The sequence below is a fragment of the Solanum lycopersicum genome, chromosome 1 (assembly GCF_036512215.1).
Source record: "Solanum lycopersicum chromosome 1, SLM_r2.1".
Taxonomy (NCBI): Eukaryota; Viridiplantae; Streptophyta; class Magnoliopsida; order Solanales; family Solanaceae; genus Solanum; species Solanum lycopersicum.
In genome coordinates this window covers 92,312,541-92,325,276 of record NC_090800.1, presented here as the reverse complement: position 1 = coordinate 92,325,276, position 12,736 = coordinate 92,312,541, and the positions used below count along the sequence as shown (strand labels likewise).

General features: G+C 32.3%; 2 protein-coding genes across 2 annotated transcripts; one reads left to right on the top strand and one right to left on the bottom strand.

Annotated features, from left to right (window-relative positions):
* Positions 1-3,087: 3,087 nt before the first annotated feature.
* Positions 3,088-7,591, bottom strand: LOC101260483 (mitochondrial import receptor subunit TOM6 homolog). The gene is made up of 2 exons (XM_004230800.5): positions 7,279-7,591; positions 3,088-3,250 (listed from the first exon to the last, which is right to left on the bottom strand). Exon 1 carries the CDS (start codon positions 7,475-7,477, stop codon positions 7,313-7,315), a length of 165 nt encoding a protein of 54 aa, XP_004230848.1. The 5' UTR covers positions 7,478-7,591; the 3' UTR covers positions 3,088-3,250; positions 7,279-7,312.
* A 2,114-nt stretch (positions 7,592-9,705) lies between these two features.
* On the top strand, positions 9,706-12,237 carry LOC101260183 (RING-H2 finger protein ATL65). The gene has a single exon (XM_004230799.5). It carries the CDS (start codon positions 10,533-10,535, stop codon positions 11,796-11,798), a length of 1,266 nt encoding a protein of 421 aa, XP_004230847.2. The 5' UTR covers positions 9,706-10,532; the 3' UTR covers positions 11,799-12,237.
* Positions 12,238-12,736: the final 499 nt, after the last annotated feature.

The following is a 12,736-nucleotide window of genomic DNA, read 5'->3' as shown; positions in this document are numbered from 1 at the left end:
TAAGTCTATAGTATCACATAGTCGGAACTTTTTTAAATATTGGATGGTCATACCAAACAAATAAGATGATATATAGAATATGGTCGAGACTACTTGTAGATGTTGGAAAATTATAAGGCATCGGTTTACTTGCATATCTACTAATAATGTCAAGATAGCCATTTTCCTTTGTTCAATTTTGTTTGTTTAGTTCACTTTTTTTTTTAACCTTTGTTTCTCTTTGCTCTTTTTAGTACAAAGAGACATATGGAATATTTGAGTGTAAGTGATATTGAGTATTGTACTTGACAGAATAAAAGCCAAATGCATCTAATTCCACTCTTCTTTTTTCTTCATGAGGCACCTCAGAGTGCTTCCTTTATTTTTAAATTTTTTGGATCTTTTACGCAAAAATAATCGGTCGAATTCATAAAACTATACATGTTTATACACACATTATACATATATTGTTGGATTCATGAGCATGTACTCATGTTTGCCAACAATTTAATCAACCAACATACTGGAACTTCAAAGATATCATGGAATTTATAAGGTTGGAAAGTTATCCAATATATTGGGCCTGCTTGTCCTTCTAGCCCAAATCATGGTAAAACATCTTTAAAAGAGAGTGAGAGCCCAAAATATAAAGAGTATCAAATATGTTTTTTTAATGTTGTAGTGTTAGACATGTCATATAATTGGAAGTTAACGAGGGGTTTACCTCGATCCATTGAGTCAAGTAATTTGCTATTAAAAAGATGGAAAATTTTTCAAAATGTCAATATTTTAGCATTTAAGAGGATTCATTAGCAACAACTTCAATATTTAGTAAAAATGTCATTTTAGTTTGTTATGTATGTTTTTATTATTTATTTTTATTTAAAGAATATAATTATTTAATAAGAGAAAATTAAGGGGGGGAATATTTCAAAAAAAGGCAAGCATCCTTAATTTTCTCATCAGTTACATTTTCAAATAAAATTTAAATTTTGTTTTTTTTTCTCCAGAATTTTTACCTTTTTAAAATTATATTCATTCCACAATATATTCTATTTATATTTATTATAGTTTTTTATTAGTTTGTATTCATTCCAATAGGTATGCCGAATTTATTTATATAGTCATTTAAAAAATATATTTGTATTTTCATATATTTTTTTCCTATATAGTTATTTTTTTTCTTCAAAAATCCTATATGTATTCATTTCAATATGTATTTTATTTGTATTTCTATTTATTCTAGTTTTTATTTAGAATTTTATATAATAATATATAAAATACAAAAAATTAGTATGATGAAAAAGTGAATGAAATATAAAATTGAAAGAAATAATTGAATATTTGGTGTACTCATTCTTAAATAAAATACATAACTAGTTGACATACCTTTAGAATAAATACAAATTAGAAAAAAAATGTCAAATTCAGTTGACATACCTTTATTAGTTTGTATTCATTCCAATATGTATGTCAAATAAAATATAGTCATTTAAGAAATACATTTGTATTCGTATATATTTTTCACTGTGTATTTATTTTTCTTTTCAAGATCTTGTTTCCTTTTCAAAGTCGTATTCATTCCAATATGTCTATTATTTGTATTTGTATTCGAATACAAATAAACTAATAGAAAATTGTTCTTCTTATAAATAAAATACATAACTAGTTGACATACATTTGGATGAATACAAATTAGGGATAAATACAAGATTCATAAACCATGCAACATGAAATTTTTAATAAATACAAATATTGATAGTATACATAGTGATTTGAATACAAATTAAGAAAGCATACCAAATTCTAAAAAAGAACAATAAATACCAAACAAACTAATAGAAAATTGTTCGCGAAAGATTCTACATTTGCGTTCTAAATTTGAAGAAGGTTTTGCACACCAATGAATCTTGTAAATGTTCTTATCCTCTTTCTTTTCTTATTTTAGCAGCGGATCATACATTATACACTATTTGTTAAGTAATAAATAAATTAAAGGATGAAAAATCACCAGAAATTGGTTGATTAAGATGAATACCTCTAGTAAGCCTCTTGGATTCAGCCATTGGAGAGTAAATCATAACGGAAATTGAAAAATACAAACAACATTTTTTTAATATTTAAACAAAAATAAAATTAGAAAAGAAATCTGAAAATAGGATAAAAATTAGAGATACCTTAATCAAAGGGATTCTTGTTGATTCAATTTTGGATTAAAAAAACGACCAAAATATATGGCAAAAAAATATTTGCAACTTGAATGTTGGAGGAAAATCAGAAAAGATAACCATGAGACAGAGAAAAAAAATTAAATGGGAGAGAGAACTAACAATTTTGAAAAGATAAATATGAGAGAGAATAATTTTTTTTTAAAAAAAAAAGATATATAGAATTAATTGAAAAAGAGAGATAAAATAGGAAGAAAATTGGGACACATAAATTTTTTAAAATAATGACATTTTTGACATTATTGCTAATATTTTATAAAGTATGAATATTTTTACTAAATATGTTATTTATTTTGACTAGTTTACTAATTTTTCCTAAAAAGATTTCAGCACCCATCTCATTTCATGCTCTTGTTTCTCCTCCTCCTAGTTTCAATCAATCAACAATTCCAGCAATTGAGCTTGCTTAATTTGGGGCTTGTTTAAGTTTGTCAATATCCAACATGAAATGGGTGAACAAATCAAAATTAGTGTCCCTTTTCACACAGTAGGTGCAAAGCAAATGACCAAAACGTACAAAGACCAACTAAAAAGACACCAGCCTTTAATTAGTGATCTGCACACATACTACCCTGCCCAAACAGACATCTGAGTCAACCTTTAAAACACAACTTCAAAATTCTACAAAAACATTTGTATGTGGGGCCAATTTCTGGTTCTAACTATCATCATTATTACTGCTACCTGAAAATTCTATACATAATACAAGCCATTAAAGATCTTTGCACCTTTCACAAATCCAACAATGTACTCAAAAGGAGACGGAACAAAGATGAAAGAGGCAACTTTAACTTCTTCTACACAAGAAACTTGTGTGTCCTGGGTTTCTCCCATGGAAGAGAGCATATAGCACATTCAAGCATTTTAGCGAGGTTGCATGTAAACAAAACAAGTTCATAAAATGTATCACTTCAACTGTAAGTTTAATCTCAACAACCAATTACATGTCAACAAATTTCAAAACAGGGACATATATGATTATGAAAGGACAAGAAAAAAAAAATTTGCTCCATTCCTTCTGATATTCCATTCCTCAAGAGAAGCTGCACAAGGAAAATGCAAAAGCATAAATCAATTGAGTTTATATGATACCACTAGCTTTATGCACACAAGTGTATGTAGTTTGACAAATTGATAAAGAACCCACAGAGAGTGAAGGGCTCCAGAGAATATTGCACAACATAATTGTTAGAATAAAAAAGAAATTTTGAGGCATATTCTTTTGAGGGATACAAAGAAGTTTCTTACAGCCAAAATGTTACTGCAAAATCTTCAATCACTGTTCACACAGTAATGTAATTTATAGAAGAAGACCATGCTGAAAAGGTTTTCTTTTATCTGAAAGATGTTTCAACTAAAACTAAAATATAAATTCAAAATTTAAGTTCCAAGTAAATTAAACCTGTAACAGAAAAATAAACATGAAAACAAAAAGAGTCTTTCACTTGAAGGTCTGACCCGGCCCATTCCCAAGTCATTAGATATATAATATTTATTTACAAATACACCTTATCAAAAAATATATATATATTTATTTACAAATTCACCATGTGAAAAAGTTCCTATCGATGTGGGAAAGTTCCTATATGTACAAACTATTCCAACAATCCCCAACTACTTTGTAATGTTTTCCTCAATATGAGTATCTTAAATAGATTTGTTTTTTCTATTAGTGTAAATACATTGAAGTTTGACGACGTTGATGATTAACCCTAAGTTGCATGGACTCTTCACTTTCGATGTCGCACCCGTGTTGGATTCTCCAAAATACACTACTGACACGCACCAGTTGACATTTTTGAAAAGTCCAAGCAACATAGGATTAACTACAATTCATTACGTCAAATCAAAAGTACCACACATATGACGTTAGAATAGCGACTGAACAAACCATAACTTACTTTAGCACTAAGATAGCCATGCGCTACTAGTTCTGACTTCATGAATTTTTACAAGACCAACTCTCTAGATCTTGTTTAAGACGGTGCACCACTTCAATGACCATGGTGTTCGAGTCAACTTGTGTGCACCTCTACTAATTCCACAGGTTATCTGCTACCTCCCACTAGCAATAGACATCATACTTGAATACTCATATAGGTGAAATTAGATATCGTCCCTATTACTTTACACTTGCTAATTTCATTAAGAATTAAATCAACCTATCCTTTTGTCATTGTGCCCTTGTTATGATATGCATTTAACAACTCTCTAACTCATAACATATCAATATGCGATACTCGGGAATCAGGATCTCTAAAGAAGATCAAATCAATGTTTAAACAATGCAAAGTAACTTGTTAGTACCCATTGAACTTGTATTGCCAGAGTGTATACCAACTCAAAGATGAGTTCCCATTACTTGTCTTTTTAGTTTAAAGATTTTACCTTCACGATGCATTCGTATTCTAGTTATTGCTTTTGTAAGTGGATATGACATATTCTTACTAAATCTCACATACAGTACAAAATTAATTTCATTACTTATTAACTCTCTTGTACTAGCATGTCTTAAGTTTATGTGGCTTGATTTTCCATTATAAAACTTATTGTGAGCTACGCATCGCAGTCTCACTTGGGCAAAGTATGGAAATAGTTGACATAGGTTGTGGCCACATATTTACGTCTAATAAGTAATAACATGTTCCAAAGCCATTCAGCTTCTTTTGCCGCAACTACTAATGCAATATATTCACATTTCATTGTAGAATAGAAAATAGAAGTTTGTTTTTTGGATGCTCAACTAATGGCGCCACCCGCTAGAGTGGATTTGTTTTCATTAACACTACTAATCCAACTTGCGTCATACATAGTCTTCCAACACAATTGGAAAACCATGGCATACATCACCTATGACACTTGTATAAACTAGTTATGCCACATTTATGCTAGTGTTTTCAATCAACTTGACACTGAAGTCACAAGGATTATTAAACTCCTTTATATCCAAATGACTAAATGTGTTGAGTTTGTCTAGCTAGTAATAAAATATCTTTTACCACCTCAAGTTGATTCTCCATATAATTCACACATATCAGAATGTATTAGGTCTAGTAATTTTACAACTCTTTCAACTTTTCAAATAGGTTTCTTAGTCATTTTCCTGTGTATGCATATTTTACATTATTCTACATGTTTACTATTGCAAGCAATATAATCATTTTTCAACATAATTTATTGAAATAAAATTTAGATGTCTAGAGCGACTGAAGAGAATCAAACTCAACAATATAAATAGAAGCAATTTTTATTGCACCAATACATAACTTAAACATGTCATCAAAATGGTTTCCTCCTTTCAATGAATAAACCACTCTTCAACACTATTACATGATCATATTCTATTACAATCTTGAAACCTTCTTAGAAAGCAAACTTTTTTTTGAGAATGGTAAATTTACTTCTTAGAAAGCAAACTAGCCGACACTAAATGCTTCTTTCTTTCAAAAACATATTACACAAATAGCAACATCATTCCGAGGGTCGCAGAATGATGATAGAAGGGCAACTATTAGTATGGTAGCTTTGGATAGCCTTTGGAAATTGCTTCATGCCCGTAGATCCCCAATCCTATATCAGGAAAGTCATGACTGCTAAAGCGATTGCTATTAGGAAACTCTTAAATGTGCTATCAGTAAAGGTTGGAAGAGAGTGATGTACTTCTAAAATCAGTTGTTGATATGCTTTTTAAAACAAGTGCTTACTTCATGAGATAGAAGTGAAATGTGAAGACATTTGAAAGCATTCAAGCATGTTGAATCATGATGAATTTCTTTATATCCCTAGATGTTTGAACACAATAGCTAATAGTTAGCTAGATTCTCGATCTCTTAGTTAAAGGAATTCTCTTGAGAGAACGTTTTCTCAAGTTGGATCATGCAGGATGCTGCGAATATGTTTGAACTATGTAGTTTGTTGATGCAACAAAAGCTTTCAAGCATGTTGAATCATGTTGAATCTCCTTATATACCTAGATGTTTGAACACAATAGTTGATAGTTTAGCTAGAATCTCTCTCTTTGTTGAAGGAATTCTCTTGCGAGAATGTTTTCCCAAGTTGGATCATACAGGATGCTACGAATATTTTTGAACTATGTAGTTTATTGATGCAAAAAAAAAATCTATCCCGAAATGGAAAAATTATTTCAATAGTCCTGTTTCCTGAAACATACATAATGACATTAAATTATTCATCATTTTAAGAACATGATACAAATTTAGCAACGTGAATTTTTGTGCCAAGGTCAATTTATTGCAACCGTTCCTCTCGTTTCCTCTCATTTCCAAAACAACAACATTGATATAGTTGCCCATCAAAACCTTCTCATGCTACTTCACTTCAGCACAGGTCCTGAACAGATTCTTTTCATAACATACATGTTGCGCTAGAATTCAGCCACTAGTATTAGTTAGCGCAGACATTAAATTCTTCTTCATTTAAGGAACATGGTACACATTAAGCAATGTCAACTTCTGTCTCGAGGTGAAAAATTTATTTCAACAATCCCTTTTCTTTTCCTTTCCTGAAACATCAGCATTTATGTCCCTTATTTGGCTAGTTAAAGGTTTGGACAGACATCTGGAGATAGATTATGTCCCTTAGTTAAATCTGCTAGTCAAAGTTATCACGCAACATCAAGTCGAAACCTTTGGTCTTTTCTTGACTCTAATTCGGATGGCAACTGACATTCACTGTTGCCAAACTGGAAAGCTTGAAGACCCGATTAACCAGAAAAAGAACTCTACTTAAGAGTCCAAAAGTCAAACAAGATCTAGCTCGTATAGCTCAACTCAGCCCCTAACATCACCACTAATAAAATGAGCTGAGCCATATACAAATGCCTACGGTATTAATTCATTAATCAATTACACCTCTATTCCAAAAGATTACTCAAAATTTCACCATTTTTATCCTATGTTAACCGTTTTCCTATATCTAATCAAGAACCGCATACACAGAAACTTAGATAATAATTTACAATAATACAATGCAGTTGATCATGTATCAGGAGACAAATGCATAAGAAAGTACTCAACTAAAGTTGAAAATTGGATAATCAAGAAAAGTTTACCTGGGAAGAAAGAAGAACAAAACGAAGCTTTAGTCTAGAATTCCAGCTTGAGTTCTTCTTTCTGATCGGAGAAATAGTGGAGGATGTATGGGGCGACTCGAATCACGGCGACCCAAGTACCGAACAGGACGACGTGGGTCTTCAACTGCTTCAAAGCAGCTGCCTTGTCAGGTTTACGCATGAACATTCCTGGAAACATTTTTGCTTCTTCGCAAAATCGAAACTCTTGAGATTTGAGATTGAAGAATCTAAAACCCTAGCTTCCAACTGAATCGGAGTATCTGTGAGGGTTTTACGCTTTTTGTTCCGAAAAACAGACTTGGGTCGTGTTTAATGGTAACCGCTTCTGCGCCTCAGGCCCATCAGCCTATCAGGGCAGACTTGGGCCGGGTCTCTTGTTTTGTTTTTGGGTTCTTTTTTATTGTTAAGTGAACTATTTTTAGCAAATAGAATTGCTGGAAATGATTAGACCTGGTAATTACATTTTGAGATTAGTATTAAAAACGTTCATAAACTCATCATGAATTGTTATTTTAGTTTCTCACTATTAAAGGCTTTAAAAACACTTGTCTACTTGATTAAGTAATTTTTTAAAACACTCATCTTATGTCATGTCTTATAATATGTGAATTTTTTTGTTTATATGGCATATACATAGATATATAGAGTAAAAAAAAGAAGTCCGCATTTAAATAAGACAATTTGAATAAGTTTAGCGGTGCTTTCAATATTTATCTCTTACATTTTTTGACTTGTTAAATCTGTATCTGGAAAATATCAATCATATCTATCCGTCAAGCTAAATTTAGTGGTGAAAAAAAAATGAGACGACTCTCAAATTATATAGATAAATTCTTATATTTTTCAATTGATTGATCGAACCAAATAAGACCAATTGAATAAGTTATATCAACTTTTTGGCTAAAAACATTTTTCAACTATACCCCAAACTTAAACTATATCCTTTAAGTATCATTTTTAGCAGAAACATCATTTAACTATACCTCAAATCTAAACTACATCCTTAAAGTATCATTTTTAGCATAAAACATCCTTTAAGTATTTGTAAGTAAACAACTTTCATCATTTTGTTAGATATCATAAAAAAACTTAGGGATCTTACGAAAACATAAATAATTAACGTGACTATCAACAAAAATTATTCTGCATAATTTCATTACTTTCTACAAGAAGTTCTTGAAAAATATAAAAGATATGCTTATGGAAACTAAAAATAACTGGAAGGAGCGAGTGCACATTATTTGTCTTTCTCATAATGGAAAGAAATTGAAGATTAATTATTGTTACCTGTTTCTTAACCAATTAAATTAATAGATTTTTGGGTCAATCTAATATTGAAGTGACCAAAATATTAATTACGTCTCGTATTTAAGTTTCATTTTACATTATTAGAAGCAAAAGTCTATTGATTACGTCTCGTATTTAAGTTTCATTCTACATTATTAGAAGCGAAAGTCTCCAACAAATGTCGCTTTTAGCATGCTCAATTGAGAACAAACATATTTAAACTAATAACATTTTTAATTAAAATTACATGAAAATGAATGGAAAAAACGGTCAAATTAAAAGATTTTGCATAATTTGATATATAGTTTAAGAATAATTCTGGCCAAAAACTCAAGTTATATCTGTGGGTAGCAACATTAGCGTAAGAAGACTATTGACCCAAGTTTAGATGGGTTGATCCTATGCACAATTACTAATTCAATTATTTTTTTATTCGTTAAAATTCAATCAATTTTCACGAAATATGTAAATAAATTGATCTACCTGAAATTTTGTCATTTCTTTAATATTATATACAATTATAATTTTAGAAAAATATTACTTATTTTACTACTAAATAAGTTACACGAAAATAATGAAAGAAATTAAAATTTAATAAAAGTTGAATGGTTGTATTATAACTTATCATCTAGCCATTTTGATCCAACTCATTTCAATCCAAATAATTTTTAGCTAAATCATTGATCTTTTCATTTATTAAGTTAATAAATTTTAATCATTCAAATTCAATATTTTTATTTACGCGCTTTATCATAGACAATGATGGTACACTTATAAGTTGACAAGTTAGTGATAATAGCGTTATTTTGCACTTTTCCAGTGAAAAATATTCTCAAAATCCACATGCGTTTGTCTATTGTACGTATGGATCTAATTGTTGTCACTTCCTCTCTTTTTTCTGGTTTTCTTAGAATAAAATAAAATAGAGAATCCATAAGAAATCATTGTTGACTTTAGTTTTCATGAGTCGATTGTATGTCTAAAAGACTAGAAGCATTGCTTTTAAGTAATTCCATCTTAAAAGGTTTGTAATGTTTTGATATATTTTTTTACAAAATCTAAGTTAAGATAATTTGAAAAAGAAAAAGAGATCAGAATTTATTGTCTCAACCTCTATTCATATCATTTATATTTTATCAAAGAGGACTTCATATACAAAGAACTTGAATTCAAAACTTCTTATTATAGATGAAAAAATACTTATTCACTCCACCATCATCGTTATTTCACTTTTCTTTGTTCCACATCATATGTAAATTGTACAATCTCTAAGTTTATATTGTTTGATCTCAATATATTTCACTGCTTAATTGTAATAATTTTATATGATCTTTTAAATTTGATTTGACATTTTCACCAAACATATTCCGAAATTTTAATTTAATTAAAATTTTAGTATCTTTATCGTGTTATCGTATATTATACGGCCCGACTTAAAATGACAAGAAAGATATTATCATGCTTTGACCAATTTTTTTTTTTTATCAAGCCCCATAAATAAACAGCTAAGCATACTTCAGTCTTCGAGTCTTCTCTCTGTTAGTGATGTGCTCTCACTTCAAAAAGCTAAAACCTCTCTTTCTTGTGAACTAATCTCAAATTTATAAGCACAAAATCCCTCGACTGTCAACACATCCAATTACATATCGCCACATCAGCAAAAACCGTAGGACCACCCTACACATTAAATTCAGGAATGGTGATGAGTCCTTCCTCCACAAACTTATTGTAAATTTGTAGTAATAGTGACGCAATACACCACAAAAAAAAAAAAAATCACTCTCCCCCTCTCTTTCGTTAGTCAAAATCCACACACAAAAAAACGCACTAAAACATTTACACCAACACATTCCCCCATTAACCAAAGCCCCCCCTCATAAAGGGAGTAGAAATAAATAAAAGCACCAATTCCACCTTTTGTTAATTGCCCCCTGCACCTCATCATCATGATCCACCACCACCACCATCATATAGCTCCTGCTCCCTCACCGGTGCCGTCACACCTGAATGATTCTCAAAAAGCTCCTTCACCTTCATTGAATCATCCGTTTCATCATTCATCCACATTTCAACCTGCAACCACTTCATCAACATCCACGTCAGCATCAGATTTATCAACTACTCCACCGCCGGCTAAGTTACCGGTTGATTTCAGTCCTCCTTTGATTGCGATGGTTGTTATTATTGCTACTGCTTTTGTTATCATTACTTACTCGCGGCTACTCTCTCGCCATCTGCTCCGTTTACACGGCCGTTATAGACTGTGGCGCCGCCGTCGCCGACGTTACGTTCCCTCGTCATCTGCGGGTGATATTGAGTCGCCTCCGTATCCGTTTGATCCGACTGGTGCTTTCCATGTGTTATCTCCTTACGGATTGGATGATTCAGTGATCAAAACGATTCCTCTTTCTGTCTACACTCGGAAAAGCGGCGTTCATGATTGTGCGGTTTGCTTACTGGAATTCGAAGAGAACGACTATATGCGTACTCTTCCGGTTTGTTCACATGCCTTTCATGTGGACTGTATTGATATATGGCTTAAATCACACGCGAATTGCCCTTTGTGTCGTGCTGGAATATTCCGTCCAGAGTCGCCGTTTACTCCGTTGATGGCAGCAAGGATTCGCCCAAGTTTCGATGATATGATGTTGGAGAGCACAATTCTAGAGCCTTTGGATGAAATTCAGCCAGAATCCGATACAACGACGGTGTCAGAGATCACACAGGAACCGTCGCCAAGGAGGAACATCCAATCAGAGGAGAGATTTAACAGACGTGATATTTTTCTAAAACGTTCTTACTCCTTCGGATTCGAGAGGAATTTGGGATCAGAGAGATTAATGCTCGAACCAGCAACAGCTTCACCATGGCGGTACCGCAGAGCAATAGGATCGGGAAGCTTCTGGAGCAAAAGGCCTTCACCGTTCAGCTCTTTAACAAAGCCAAGAGTATTCTCCTTCCGCTATTACAGAGGGATGAAATCACCCTTCTTCCGGCGAACTAGAGGTGGATTTTTCCCTTTATCGGAATCAAGCGCGAGATACAGTACCGGCGGAGGTGGAAGCTCGTCAAGAAGAAGCAAATCATTCGCAAGTCCGATGTTCATGAGAACATCGGGGGTTGGTGGTGGTGGAGGTGTATACTCATCTAGCCGTCTTAGGAGCGGTGATCCAGAAGCCTTACTGTCACCGGACAGATATCACAGACGGTGAAGATGGATGAACAGGTGATTTTTGGGGAAACGACAACCGTCCGATCGATGATAGTTATGGCGGACGATGACCGAGGAGGCGCGCGGGGTGATGGGGTCAGTGACATTAATGGTTGGGGGAGAGTTACATTGGGAAGAAGAAGAGGAAATTAATGCGATGCCTGCTGGTCTGTGGAGGTCATTTAATACAGAGAGAGAGGGGCTATTGGTTAAGTGTTGAAATAGTGAGATAAAGAAAAAGCAAATGCGTGCATTTATTGGGAAATTTTGACTATTAGTATTTTCGAAGAGTTACTATTGGAGCTTATCCAAAAAAAGGTTACTCACGGAATGGACCTAATTAAACTTAACTTTTTTCCATTGGATGATACTGCAGCAAGCACTTTTGTTTTTTAATTTGATACATGATAAATTCAAGATTTAAGTTGGCAGTACAAAAATAGAATTTTGGTTTATTCATTGTTTTGTTGCTAACTCGTTTTCCATGCGTCAGTCAAGTGCTTAGTGAATTTTATGGGTTGCGTAAATTTGAATTTCTTTTAGATGAAGATGACATGTGGTAGGCAAAATGTAGTAAGAAAATAAAGAGATGACACTGAGGTAGGTGAGTAAGACACATGTCTAGTCTAGTAGTAGAATGAAGTCCAATAATACCCAACTTAAGAGGTACCATGCTCCGATGTGTTTATGCAAATGGCTCCGGAGTACAAAGATTGGTGTATAATAATTCACCAATGTTCGATTCACATCAATACGTAGAATCAACAATTCATTTAGTAATTGCTCAATCACATACGCAACTATTTTAATGTAAGTTTTATGCTAAAAAATGTACTCCTTTCATTTAACAAAAATACTATTTGAAATGTATACATCTATCTACTTATTAATAAGATTATCATTGTATGTGTTTCAATATGTATGTCTCTAGTTTAAACT

What these genes read in the sequence shown, in the direction of transcription:
- LOC101260183 (XM_004230799.5), top strand. Translation starts at nt 10,533, where the DNA reads ATGATCCACCACCACCACCATCATATAGCTCCTGCTCCCTCACCGGTG.
- LOC101260483 (XM_004230800.5), bottom strand. Translation starts at nt 7,477, where the DNA reads ATGTTTCCAGGAATGTTCATGCGTAAACCTGACAAGGCAGCTGCTTTG.